Source organism: Oncorhynchus masou, chromosome 12, assembly GCF_036934945.1.
Source record: "Oncorhynchus masou masou isolate Uvic2021 chromosome 12, UVic_Omas_1.1, whole genome shotgun sequence".
NCBI lineage: Eukaryota > Metazoa > Chordata > Actinopteri > Salmoniformes > Salmonidae > Oncorhynchus > Oncorhynchus masou.
The window spans coordinates 71,919,488-71,932,541 of NC_088223.1; the positions used below are offsets into that span (position 1 = coordinate 71,919,488).

At 43.2% G+C, this 13,054-nt stretch overlaps 1 protein-coding gene across 1 annotated transcript; it reads right to left on the minus strand.

Annotated features, from left to right (window-relative positions):
* Window positions 1-4,290: 4,290 nt before the first annotated feature.
* On the minus strand, window positions 4,291-12,243 carry LOC135550784 (protein yippee-like 1). Its single transcript, XM_064981897.1, has 4 exons — window positions 11,970-12,243; window positions 8,378-8,421; window positions 8,131-8,239; window positions 4,291-7,446 (listed from the first exon to the last, which is right to left on the minus strand). The coding sequence occupies exons 1-4, from the start codon at window positions 12,075-12,077 to the stop codon at window positions 7,357-7,359; spliced, it is 351 nt and encodes a 116-aa protein (XP_064837969.1). The 5' UTR covers window positions 12,078-12,243; the 3' UTR covers window positions 4,291-7,356.
* Between the last annotated feature and the right edge of the window lie 811 nt (window positions 12,244-13,054).

Below are 13,054 nucleotides of genomic sequence, written 5' to 3' on the forward strand. Positions count from 1 at the left end.
CTCCTCACGATAAACAGGGGGAGTTGGCTCAGGTCTGACTCCTGACTCTGCCACACTCTCCCTGTGCCCCCTCCCCAAGACATTTTTGAGGCTGACTCTCGGTCTTCCTTCCACGCCGCCGTGCTTGTTTCTCCAACTCCATTCTCCTGTAACCCTCTTCGCACTGCTCCAGCGAATCCCAGGCGGGCTCCGGCACTCTCCCTGGGTCGACCGCCCACCTGTCTATTTCCTCCCAAGTCTTATACTCCAGACCTTGTTGCTCCTGCTGCCACTGCCTGTCACCACGCCGCTTGGTCCTGTTGTGGTGGGTGATTCTGTAACGGTTTTCTTTATGCGAAAGAGAGTCGGACCAAAATGTGGCGTGGCTATTGAGATTCATGTTTAATGAAAACAACTAAACACAAACACTACAAAAACAAGAAACGTAACACGAAAACCGAAACAGCCAACGATAAACACCTGCCTCTGATTGAGAACCACTTCAGACAGCCATAGACTATGCTAGAAAACCCCACTAAGCCACAATTCCAATACCTACGGAAAACCCCAAGACAAAACACACCACATACCAAAACCCATGTCACACCCTGGCCTGACCAAATAAACAAAGAAAACACAAAATACTAACACCAGGGCGTGACAATGTGTGTCTTTTAACCCAGTCTTTATGTGTGTCTTTTAACCCAGTCTTTGTGTCTTTTAACCCAGTCTTTATGTGTGTCTTTTAACCCAGTCTTTATATGTGTCTTTTAACCCAGTCTTTATGTGTGTCTTTTAACCCGGTCTTTATGTGTGTCTTTTAACCCGGTCTTTATGTGTGTCTTTTAACCCAGTCTTTATGTGTCTTTTAACCCAGTCTTTATGTGTGTCTTTTAACCCAATCTTTGTGTGTCTTTTAACCCAGTCTTTATGTGTCTTTTAACCCAGTCTTTATGTGTCTTTTAACCCGGTCTTTGTGTGTCTTTTAACCCGGTCTTTGTGTGTCTTTTAACCCGGTCTTTATGTGTGTCTTTTAACCCGGTCTTTATGTGTCTTTTAACCCAGTCTTTATGTGTCTTTTAACCCGGTCTTTGTGTGTCTTTTAACCCGGTCTTTGTGTGTCTTTTAACCCGGTCTTTATGTGTGTCTTTTAACCCGGTCTTTATGTGTCTTTTAACCCGGTCTTTGTGTGTCTTTTAACCCGGTCTTTATGTGTGTCTTTTAACCTGGTCTTTATGTGTGTCTTTTAACCCGGTCTTTATGTGTCTTTTAACCCGGTCTTTGTGTGTCTTTTAACCCAGTATTTTTGTCTTTTAACCCGGTCTTTGTGTGTCTTTTAACCCGGTCTTTATGTGCCTTTTAACCCGGTCTTTGTGTGTGTGCCAGTGTATGTCTTGTATGGTGTTTGTGTCTTTTAAGTTGCTGTTTCAACACACAAGGAAGTGTGTGTGGCTGGGAGGGAAAGCTGTATAGGGCTCTGTTATTTTTAGCAACTGCGGGTCAAAGTAATAACTCTGAGTCTTCCAGCACTAACCACTCTTTCTTCGATCCACAACCACTATGGGCATCCCGCCCTAACCCACCACCCAACCCAGCCTCAACCAGTATCCAGCCTCACACATGTCTAATTACAGCTTTACAAACACACGTACACAATGTCAAAACCACTCACCACTGCTAATTAAAGATGACACACAGACACCTTAAGGCTCTACTGGGCTGTACTGAATTACAAGTGTACCCCCCCTAACCCCCGTCCCCCAAGCAAATCCCTTTCATACATATGTTCACTCTTTCCAAAAACTCCACTCCACACCCATTGGCCCCGCAGACTAAATAGAGCATGTGGTTCCTGAGGCCAGGACCAAAGAAAATGGAGCAGCAGCTGCAGGAGAGGAAACGCTGCTCTCACTGTTCATGAAGGACTCTCATACAGGAGGAGTATGTGACAAGGCTAGCACTGTGCATTCAGAGTCATGTACAATGGCCCTATCTATAGAAAATAATGTTATGGCTTTGGGACTAAGAGACTGGCTGGGCCTGGCTTCCCAGTTTCAATCAGAATTAGTTTTTCCCCACAAAAGGACGTATTACAGACAGAAATACTCCTCAGCACCGAAGCTTATGGTAGTTAAATGAACATTCAATTCTCTGGCTCTGGTGGACATTCCTGCAGGCATCATGCCAATTGCACACTCCCTCAAAACTTAAGACATCTGTGGCATTGTGTTGTGTGACAAAACTGCACATTTTAAAGTTACCTTTTATTGTCGCCAGCACAAGGTGCACCTGTGCAATGATCATTCCGTTTAATTAGCTTCTTGACATGCCACACCTGTCAGGTGGATGGATTATCTTGGCAAAGGAGCCAAGTGCAAAACATTTTTAGAGAAATAAAGCTTTTTGTGCGTATGGAACATTTCTGTCATGTTTTATCTCTTTTTTTCAGCTAATGAAACATGGAACCAACACTTTACATGTTGCCTTTATCGTTTTGTTCAGTGTATATACATTTTTTGTTGATGTAGTGGTTAGCAAGTGGGGTCGGGCATTTTAGTAACCCTGTTCCACTGCTACATAGCTTAACGTTGAATACAGTATCAAATAAGTTCTATTTGAATGTGTGATGCTACCATTACAGCAACTGACCTGTAATTGAATATTCACATGCAACTCCAACTTTAATGCTTCTCTTCCATTGCTTTCAATGCTCTTATCTTGGCTCAAGAACAAGTCATGCACACATATCCCAACTAAGCATTTCTATCCCTAATAAAACCACGCAAAATAATATATTAGGGAGGGATGGCAACCCAGAATTTTACTGTGGCATTGTACCATGATGCAGAGTACCAGTCAGGGAACACTAATGCCAACCATTCATACTGTTGCCCCTGAAACCCAGTTGCTAGGAGACCCTGTCCCACCATCTGCTGCTATTGAAATAGAGCAGGAGGTCCAGGCACATCCGAGAGCCCGGTGATGATAACCAGCTGAGGCTAATACCCTCTTCAGACATCCAATGTACAAAATGTCTAACTGCATCTATTTTTACACATTATGTACCAGCCTTAGAGAGTCCAGCAGATGTTGGGACAAATTATTTTGTCTCATGGGATAATAAATGCATGCATGAACAGTTGTCAGTTATGCAAGTTTCTCTGAAATCCATCTTAATGGTGCTATCCTAGCAGCTGGAAGGTCAAAGCATACAGTGCCTTCAGAAAGTATTCACACCCCTTTTCCCCAAAAAATTGTGTTACAGTATGAATTTAAAATGGATCAATTGAGATTTCATGTCACTGGCCTACACACAATACCCCATAATGTCAAAGTCGAATAATTATTTTATATTTTTATATTATTACATTCGATTCATTATTTATTTTTTCTCTCCCTTTTTCTCCCCAATTTCGTGGTATCCAATTGGTAGTTACAGTCTTGTCTCATCGCTGCAACTCCCGTACGGACTCGGGAGAGGCGAAGGTTGAGAGCTGTGAGTCTTCCAAAACACAACCCAACCAGCTTCTTGACACAATGCCCATTTAACCCGGAAGCCAGCCGCACCAATGTGTCGGAGGAAACAACGTACACTTGGCGACCTTGTCAGCGTGCACTGCGCCTGGCCCGCCACAGGAGCCGCTAGTGTGCGATGGGATAAGGTCATCCCTGCCGGCCAAACCCTCCCCTAACCCGGACGATGCTGGGCCAATTGTGCGCCGCCCCATGGGTCTCCCGGTCACGGCCGGCTGCGACAGAGCCTGGACTCAAACCCAGAATCTCTAGTGGCACAGCTAGCACTGCGATGCAGTCTCTTAGACCCCCGTGCCACTCGGGAGGCCCACTGTTTGTTTATTTTTTATTTTTTAACAAATTAATTACAAATGAGCAGCTGAAATGTTTTCAGTTAATAGGTATTCAACCCCTTTGTTATTTTTATTTTATGTGCTTAACAAGTCATATAAGTTGCATTGACTCACTCTTTGTGCAATAATAGTCTTTACCATGATTTTTGAATGACTACCTCATCTCTGTACCCCACACATACAATTATAGTTGAGCACTGAATTTCAAAGACAGATTCAACCACAAAGACCAGGGAAGTGTTCCAATGCCTCGCAAAGGGCACCTACTGCTAGGTGGGTAAAAGAAAAAAAGCAGACATTGAATATCCCTTTGAGCTTGGTGAAGTTATTCATTACGCTTTGGATGGTGTATCAATAAACCCATTCACTACAGAGATACCGGCATCCTTCCTAAGTTGCCGGAGAGGAAGGAAACAGCTCTGGGATTTCACCATGAGGCAAATGGTAACTTTAAAACAGTTACAGAGTTTAATGGCTGTGAGGATGCATCAACAACATTGTAGTTACTCCACAATACTAACCTAAATGGCAGAGTGAAAAGAAGTTTGTGTGTACAGAAATATTCCAAAACATGCATCCTGTTTGCAATGAGGCACTAAAGTAAAACTGCAAAAAATGTGTCAAAGAAAGGAACTGTCTGTTCTGAATACAAAGCCTTATGTTTGTGGCAAATCCAACAAGACATCACTGAATATCACTTCATATGTTCAAGCATGGTGGTGGCTGCATCATGTTATTGGTATGCTTGTCATCAGCAAGGATTAAGATGTTTTTTTGTTTAAAAATAAACAGAAAAGAGCTAAACACAGGTAAAATCCTAGAGGAAACCCTTCTTCAGTCTGCTTTCCAACAGACACTGGAAGACAAATTCACCTTTCAGCAGGACAGTAACCTAAAACACATGTACTGTATATACTGGAGTTGCTTACCAAGACGACATTGAATGTACCTGAGTGGCCTAGTTACAGTTTTGACTTAGATCGGCTTGGAAATTATCAACAAACAACTTGACAGACCTTGAAGAATTTTAAAAAGAATAATGCGCAAATATTGTACAATCCAGGTGTCTTAGAGACTTAGAGACTCTTAGAGACTTACCCCAAAAAACTCTCGGCTGTAATCGCTGCCAAAGGTGATTCTAACATGTATTGACTCACTTATGTAAATTAGATCTTTCTGTATTTCATTTTCAATGTGCAAATATTTCTAAAAACATGTTTTCAATTTATCATGATGGGGTGGTGTCTGTGCATGTGCGTGTGTGAATGTGGGTAAGAAAGAAATATTGAATCCATTTTGAATCCAGGTTCAACAAAATGTGTAATAAGTCAAGGGGTATGAATACTTTCTGAAGGCACTGTATGTACAATACAATGACCCTGGTTGCCAGATCTGTTTCTGTTTTAGCCAGCTCATTTGTGGTTTTTATTTATTTTATTTAACTAGGCAAGTCAGTTAAGAAGTAATTCTTATTTACAATGACGGCCTACCGGCGAACAGTGGGTTAACTGCCTTGTTCAGGGGCAGAACGACAGATTTTTACCTTGTCAGCTCGGGGGATTTCATCCAGCAACCATTCAGCTACTGGCCCCATGCTCTAACCACGAGGCTACCTGTGGTTGTTGTCATCTCAAAAGCCAAAGGGGTTGGCTAAAGTACAAGACTAGCAACCAGGTGAGTATAAAACATACTTTGGCCTCTGTTTCAGATCGATCAAATGAGAATCTTTATTGAGTCTCCATACTGTATATTTCCATCAATTTTCCTTCCTTTGCAAAATACTTTTTTTCTTATTTTTTCTCTCTCCAAATAGTAAAAAAGTAGGAAATCTAACTGTCCAAGGGGCCCCAAGACAGACAGCAGAGCATAGACTAAAATAATCATCAATTGAATAAATAAAACATTGAATATGGCTATTTACATGGTGTAATACTGTTTATCATTACATAATAATGCACATGTTCATAGTGAATATACAGCTATTAACATTGTAATTGTCGCAACCAAACAATGCATTATCTCACAGAGAAAGGCCAAGGTTCGACAGTGGCTCTCGGCCAATCACAATCTTTCATTCGGCAACTTCCTGATACTAGCAATCAATCGCAAGGTCCATTGTTTGGTCAACTTATTGTTGATGGGAGTCTTTGGTTGTTGTGCTGGGATGTGTGACACCCTCTGATTGGGTATTCTGTGGCTTTCGATTGGTTCTCCTGTTTCAGACTGTAGAAAGTCCATTTTAAATGTTGTAATTCTCAAATATTATAAAATCAACAACAAAACAAATAAGCAAGGAGGCAGTGGAGGATGCAAACCCAGGTAAACAGAGAACCACCAGTTCACAACCATCAGTCTGTGTGAGGTGTGTGTTAGAAGTTGCAGCTCTAGGATCAGCTTTCCCTCTCCATATCCTAACCTTAACCTCTGGGGGGATGGGGGGTGACACAACACTGACTTCAGATCAGCGTCTAGGAAAGGGGCACTTCACATGCCTAATTTCCTCATCAGTTTGCATCACCTTCATGTCTGCATTGCTTTGAGACTGTTGACATGTAAACCTTGTGCAACCTGGGTTCCTCTCACACACTGCCATTACTAAAACATTCACAGAGGGTGGTAATAGCACACCCAGATCGGCAAAGGGATGACAACTTGAATGACACCTCCTTTTTAAGATTGCTACCATTGGAAGTGAGGGAGGAACCAACAAAGCTACTACCTTTTAACAAGGGGGGAAAAGGGGATTGTCCCCAAACAATACCAAATAAATTAACAAATATATCCATAGCTTAAACACATGCTCGAATAAAAAAACTAAGAACAGCAAAGATGAACAATCAAGCAGTATTAGATTTATGACAATCTGTTTCAAACTCAATCCCGAACGATAAGGTGCTGATTTGGTTGAAAGGAGTTTTGGACGATTTCAGGCTTCAAGAAGTCTGGTGATTCTGGTTGGTTGGTGTCTTCCATGAGTCTGCCCATCATAGAGATACTATACAATGATTCTAATTCCTAATTCAATGGAGTCCATTGAAACATAGTAACCAAAAAATGCATTAATGTGGAAGGATCCATGTAGGGTAGTGAGGGTGATTGCAGGTAAAAAACGGAATGTTGAACAGAATTTCACCTCATTGTAGGGTTAGTGGGTCTTGGGGGGTTGGAGGGGTCCATTCTTGTCTGTCCATTACCATGGTCATTGTTCATCTCATTCATTCCCCAGAGAGACCATAACCTATGACCTATAACCCTTAACCTGTGGGCTCCTGTCCACCCTGAGGCCTGGAAAAGCTTCAGCATGCAGAGTGAATACAAACACACGTCTCTGTGCAACTGTGTGTGTGTGTTTGTGCATATCTGTATATGCTTTAGACTGGAGATTATCATTCTGGTAAACACACATGCACGCACACTCGCGCACACACACCATTACACTGTGTATTGTGGGAGTACATGAGCTGTGTCTCAGGTGAATAGGGCCATGTGGATGAGCTAGCAGTAAGCCCCCTCAGTCCCAGCCATTGTCCTTGATCATGTGGGCCAGCTCGATAATGAACTTCCCCTCCTTGTACTTCTGACTGCTCTCAAAGGCATGCTCCTGCAGAGAGAAAGAGAGACACACTGGAGCATTTCTATTTATTTATTTTTTATTTTACCTTTATTTAACCAGGCAAGTCAGTAAAGAACCATTTCTTATTTTCAATGATGGAACAGTGGGTTAACTGCCTTGTCAGCTCGGGGGTTTGAACTTGCAACCTTGCGGTTACTAGTACAACGCTCTAACCACTAGGCTACCCTGCCGCCCCACACACTGGAGCATTGTCGTGAATGTGAACAGTGTGATTTTCTATCTGGGGTAATCTCCCTTTCTTGTTATTTTATACGTAATCCTAATAAAATACGTAGTGTGCGTGTGACGTAGAGTGCTTGTATGTGCATATGCATGGGTGAGAGTGTGTGTGTTTGTGTGCTTATCATCCCCCTGTTGATGGGTGTACTAGGTCGGCAGCAGCACTTTTGGCCCCTTGACAGTGCTGGAGCATTAGGCCTCGTGGAGGATATTAATAACATCACACAGATGGCAACACCATAAAACACTACAAGGCCACGTACCACCCGGGTCTCTCTCACTGACCTCCACACACCCAGATAGTTACCCCACAAAGCGAAGCCAGGGACACCAGCAATGTGGGGCATTTGTTTATCATGTCTATAGATGTGTTATACACCTGCATGTCTAGAGATCTGTTTGTGGGGGATTCCTATGTAATTAGCTACTTACGTATTTCCAGCCCAGCGTAGTTTTACAGTTTTCACAGTAGATATCAGCCACCGCGTGAAGCCCTGTCAACAGAACCCTCTCTTCTGCTGGTCCACACCCCACGTTCACCCTGAGACAGAGAGCAAGAGGAGTGTGATAAATGGAGAGAAAGGTGAAGAAAATAAAATGTAAAAAATAGAGAGTGGTGGCAAAGTGATAAAATGGGGGTTTGATTTGGAGAATAATAAAAATAGGCTCAAGTACTTACACTGAGTTGAAGAGGTAAGCTCGACCTTGACTTCCTTGGAAGGACTGGATGAGAGACAAAGAGAGAGGGAGAACAGGATGAGAAAAGTCACAATCCTATCACAGGAGTAGACATTAATGGACTGTTGTTTTTCCCACCTGTTTTCCACAGCGATGCATCAAGGCAGACACATGGCATCACTCACGTTCCTAAAACAAAGGTATCCCATTCTCTATCCCATTAACAACATCTCAATGATATGCTAACATGGTATTGTTTTTCCACTTATATGGTATGTACCGTACATACCTACCTACCCACTTATATGGTATGTACCGTACATACCGTACGTACCTACCTAGCCACTTATATGGTATGTACCGTACATACCTACCTATACCGTAAGTACCTACCTAGCCACTTATATGTTATGTACCGTACATACCTACCTATACCGTATGTACCTACCTAGCCACTTATATGGTATGTACCGTACATACCTACCTATACCGTACGTACCTACCTAGCCACATATGGTATGTACCGTACATGCCTACCTATACCGTACGTACCTACCTAGCGACTTATATGGTATGTACCATACGTACCTACCTAGCCACTTATATGGCATGTACCGTACATACCTACCTATACTGTACGTACCTACCTAGCCACTTATATGGTATGTACCGTACATACCTACCTATACCGTACGTACCTACCTACCCACTTATATGGTATGTACCGTACATACCTACCTATACCGTATGTACCTACCTAGCCACTTATATGGTATGTACCGTACATACCTACCTATACCGTACGTACCTACCTAGCCACTTATATGGTATGTACCGTACATACCTATCTATACCGTACGTACCTACCTAGCCACTTATATGGTATGTACCGTACATACCTACCTATACCGTACGTACCCACCTAGCCACTTATATGGTATGTACCGTACATACCTACCTATACCGTACGTACCTACCTACCCACTTATATGGTATGTACCGTACATACCTACCTATACCGTACGTACCTACCTAGCCACATATGGTATGTACCGTACATGCCTACCTATACCGTACGTACCTACCTAGCCACTTATATGGTATGTACCATACGTACCTACCTATACCGTACGTACCTACCTAGCCACTTATATGGTATGTACCGTACATACCTACCTATACCGTACGTACCTACCTACCCACTTATATGGTATGTACCGTACATACCGTACGTACCTACCTAGCCACTTATATGGTATGTACCATACGTACCTACCTAGCCACTTATATGGCATGTACCGTACATACCTACCTATACCATACGTACCTATCTATACCATACGTACCTACCTATACCGTACGTACCTACCTACCCACTTATATGGTATGTACCGTACATACCGTACGTACCTACCTAGCGACTTATATGGTATGTACCATACGTACCTACCTAGCCACTTATATGGCATGTACCGTACATACCTACCTATACCGTACGTACCTACCTAGCCACTTATATGGTATGTACCGTACATACCTACCTATACCGTACGTACCTACCTAGCCACTTATATGGTATGTACCGTACATACCTACCTATACCGTACGTACCTACCTACCCACTTATATGGTATGTACCGTACATAACGTACGTACCTACCTAGCGACTTATATGGTATGTACCATACGTACCTACCTAGCCACTTATATGGCATGTACCGTACATACCTACCTATACCGTACGTACCTACCTAGCCACTTATATGGCATGTACTGTACATACCTACCTATACCGTACGTACCTACCTAGCCACTTATATGGTATGTACCGTACATACCTACCTATACCGTACGTACCTACCTACCCACTTATATGGTATGTACCGTACATACCGTACGTACCTACCTAGCCACTTATATGGTATGTACCATACGTACCTACCTAGCCACTTATATGGTATGTACCGTACATACCTACCTATACCGTACGTACCTACCTAGCCACTTATATGGTATGTACCGTACATACCTACCTATACCGTACGTACCTACCTAGCCACTTCTATGGTATGTACCATACATACCTTTAACCTATATCAATTCAAGCTTTTAACGACAACGTATTTTCAACGACGACAAAGGAGTTCACAGGAGACACATAATACAAGCCTTTTGATAGGCCGAGTCAGAGTTTTGCCCTACCATATGGCCATAGAAAAAACAGCCCTGAGGGAGAAGGCTTTACGATTGGCTGCTTTTGCCAAGCTGGTAGTGTGTGTCGCAATGTGACATGTGTGTAGCTCCGTAGCCACCAGGAGCCTGGGTGGATCTGTGTGGTGTGTATGGTGGGGGGATGGATCTCTGTGGTGTAGTGTGGGGGATGGATCTCTGTGGTGTGTATGGTGGGGGGATGGATATCTGTGGTGTAGTGTGGGGGATGGAGCTATATGGTATGGGGTGGTCCTATGTAGCTCAGTTGCTAGAGCATGGAGCTTTGCAATGGCAGGACAGTGGGTTTGATTCACAGGCCAGGACCACCCATAAAATGTACATACGCATGACTGTAAGTCGCTTTGGATTTGACAGCGCTGATGTGGTAGTGTGGTACTGTGGCGGGTGGTGTAGTGTCATGTATGGGGTGGTGTGGAGCTGTGCTGTATGTGTGGTGTTTGGTGTGGAGCTGTGTTGTGGCTATGTTCCACGCTATCTAATATATTGTAGATAAACATGAAGCCTCTATGGTTTAACACACACACACACATTTTCTCCTACAAACTCTCCTTTCTTTTTCTCACTCTCTCTCTCTCTCTCTGGCTTTCTCACACAGACACATATTACACACAAAATCATCCAGCCACACACACATGCAATCATTGCCCTCTTTATTTTAGTCTGACATAAAAACATGCTGCTTCCATGGAAACTGTGTGTTTGCAGAGTGAACAGTCAATCTGCTTTGATGTGCTGCTGGCTTACAATAAAAGCCCACTAGTGTCTATGAAAAGCTGTGTGTGTCTGTGTATTAGGGAGCTTTGTGGCCTGGCCTCTCCATCCACCCGGGGATATTACCCATGATGCTCTAGTCTAGAGAGTTCCAGGAGGTGATAGTAATATGATGACCTCTCTCGCCCCTCTCTTTTATGGTTTGATCTCGCTCTCATTTCCTTCGTTATTTCTCTCTTGCAGTTGCACACAAAGCTAAATGGATTAAGGGCTTTTTCTTGATCCTGACATGTGTTAAGTAATTCAGGGCCGTTACTGTGATAATGACCACAACAACTGGTGGAATAAAGTGAACCCGGGTCAACCTGGTGGAACACGATGAATGTCCAATGTTATCGTAAGCAAATGAGCAAATGGAAGCAATCGCGTTGAGACAGAATCTAGTCTCGGTCAAATGCAACCGCACACACACACACTAAGGCCCTGCAGTAGATGCTAGGAAGTGTGCCAGCATAAGGATTTACAGCTGTTAAAATATGGGGTTTAACTACAACTGCAGAGCTCCTCTGCTATGCAGCTTCATACACATGACATAGCTGCCCTGTTCACAAATGTACTTCAACTTTTTTGTCCTTGTCGAAAAAGCCTACCTTGGAGATGAGCTCGTCATGGTTGGCCAGGTGAGCTCGACAGTGGATGCAGCTGTAGGTACGGTGGCAGTTGGGCAGGTAGGCCTGGAAGGTCTTGGAGCGCGTCATGATGACAGCCTGGGAGACAGCGGCGGTTTCAGGGGCGACGGCGTTGCTGTTGCTGGGCGAAGTATGGGGGCGGTGCAGGAAGGGGCTGCCGGCCCAGGACGGCTCGCAGGGGAAGCACCGCAACACACAGGTGAGGGCCGTGGTGGGGCGTGGGGTGGGAGGCACACACCTGGGGGGGGGACACTTTAATATGGATCCACGATAACAGATCATGTTTATTGTCAAAGGACAGAAATATTTTGTGTTGAGAATGCCAAATATGAATATTACACACATGCATAAGCGCACACATGTGCACGCACACAGACACAATGATCCAGACCTACACTCCACGGAGTGGGAAAATCATTTTGAAAAACACTAGTTCATTGACCCAATCTTTCCAACAAGTCTTACTTGAGGTTCTCTCTTATTAAAGAATGGTGGAAAGTGGTTGTGAATTATTACCCAATTCAATACAATGTTCTCCATCAGGAGTGTGTAGCTAAATGTATGTGTGTGGTCTATAGACTACGGCAACCAAACACCCACAAAGAGGAGCTGAGGGAAGGAAAGGTGTGTAGGACAGGATGTGTATGCAGTAGTGGCGGAGCTAGTAAAATGCTACTTCTACTGGCCTCAGTGGCCTGTTACTGTTCCAGCACCAAAATGGTCAACATTGATGTACATTATCGTGTTTAAAAAATTAAAAAATATGTACTCATATGTATTTTATGTACTCACGACATAGTTTTTCTTAGAATACTTTTCCATTTTCACTGGTGTTGCACTTTTTAATAGCTCTGGAATGATATCCACCTGTACAATGTTAACAGTGGCTTTGAATTCTAAAACAGGCCTAATTAAAACATAACCTGCTGTACACACGTCATATGTGAACCTTTCTGAATTTTGAATGTTCTATTTCTTGAAAACATAATTTCTGACATTAAAAACATTTTAGGACTGTATCATCAGTGGACTAATGAAACAAATAC

Coding starts and splice junctions, on each gene's coding strand:
- LOC135550784 (XM_064981897.1), bottom strand. CDS start 12,077: ATGACGCGCTCCAAGACCTTCCAGGCCTACCTGCCCAACTGCCACCGT. Junction 8,240..8,377: donor GCTTACCTCTTCAACTCAGT/GTAAGTACTTGA, acceptor TCTCTGTCTCAG/GGTGAACGTGGGGTGTGGAC. Junction 7,447..8,130: donor CTACGCTGGGCTGGAAATAC/GTAAGTAGCTAA, acceptor TTCTCTCTGCAG/GAGCATGCCTTTGAGAGCAG.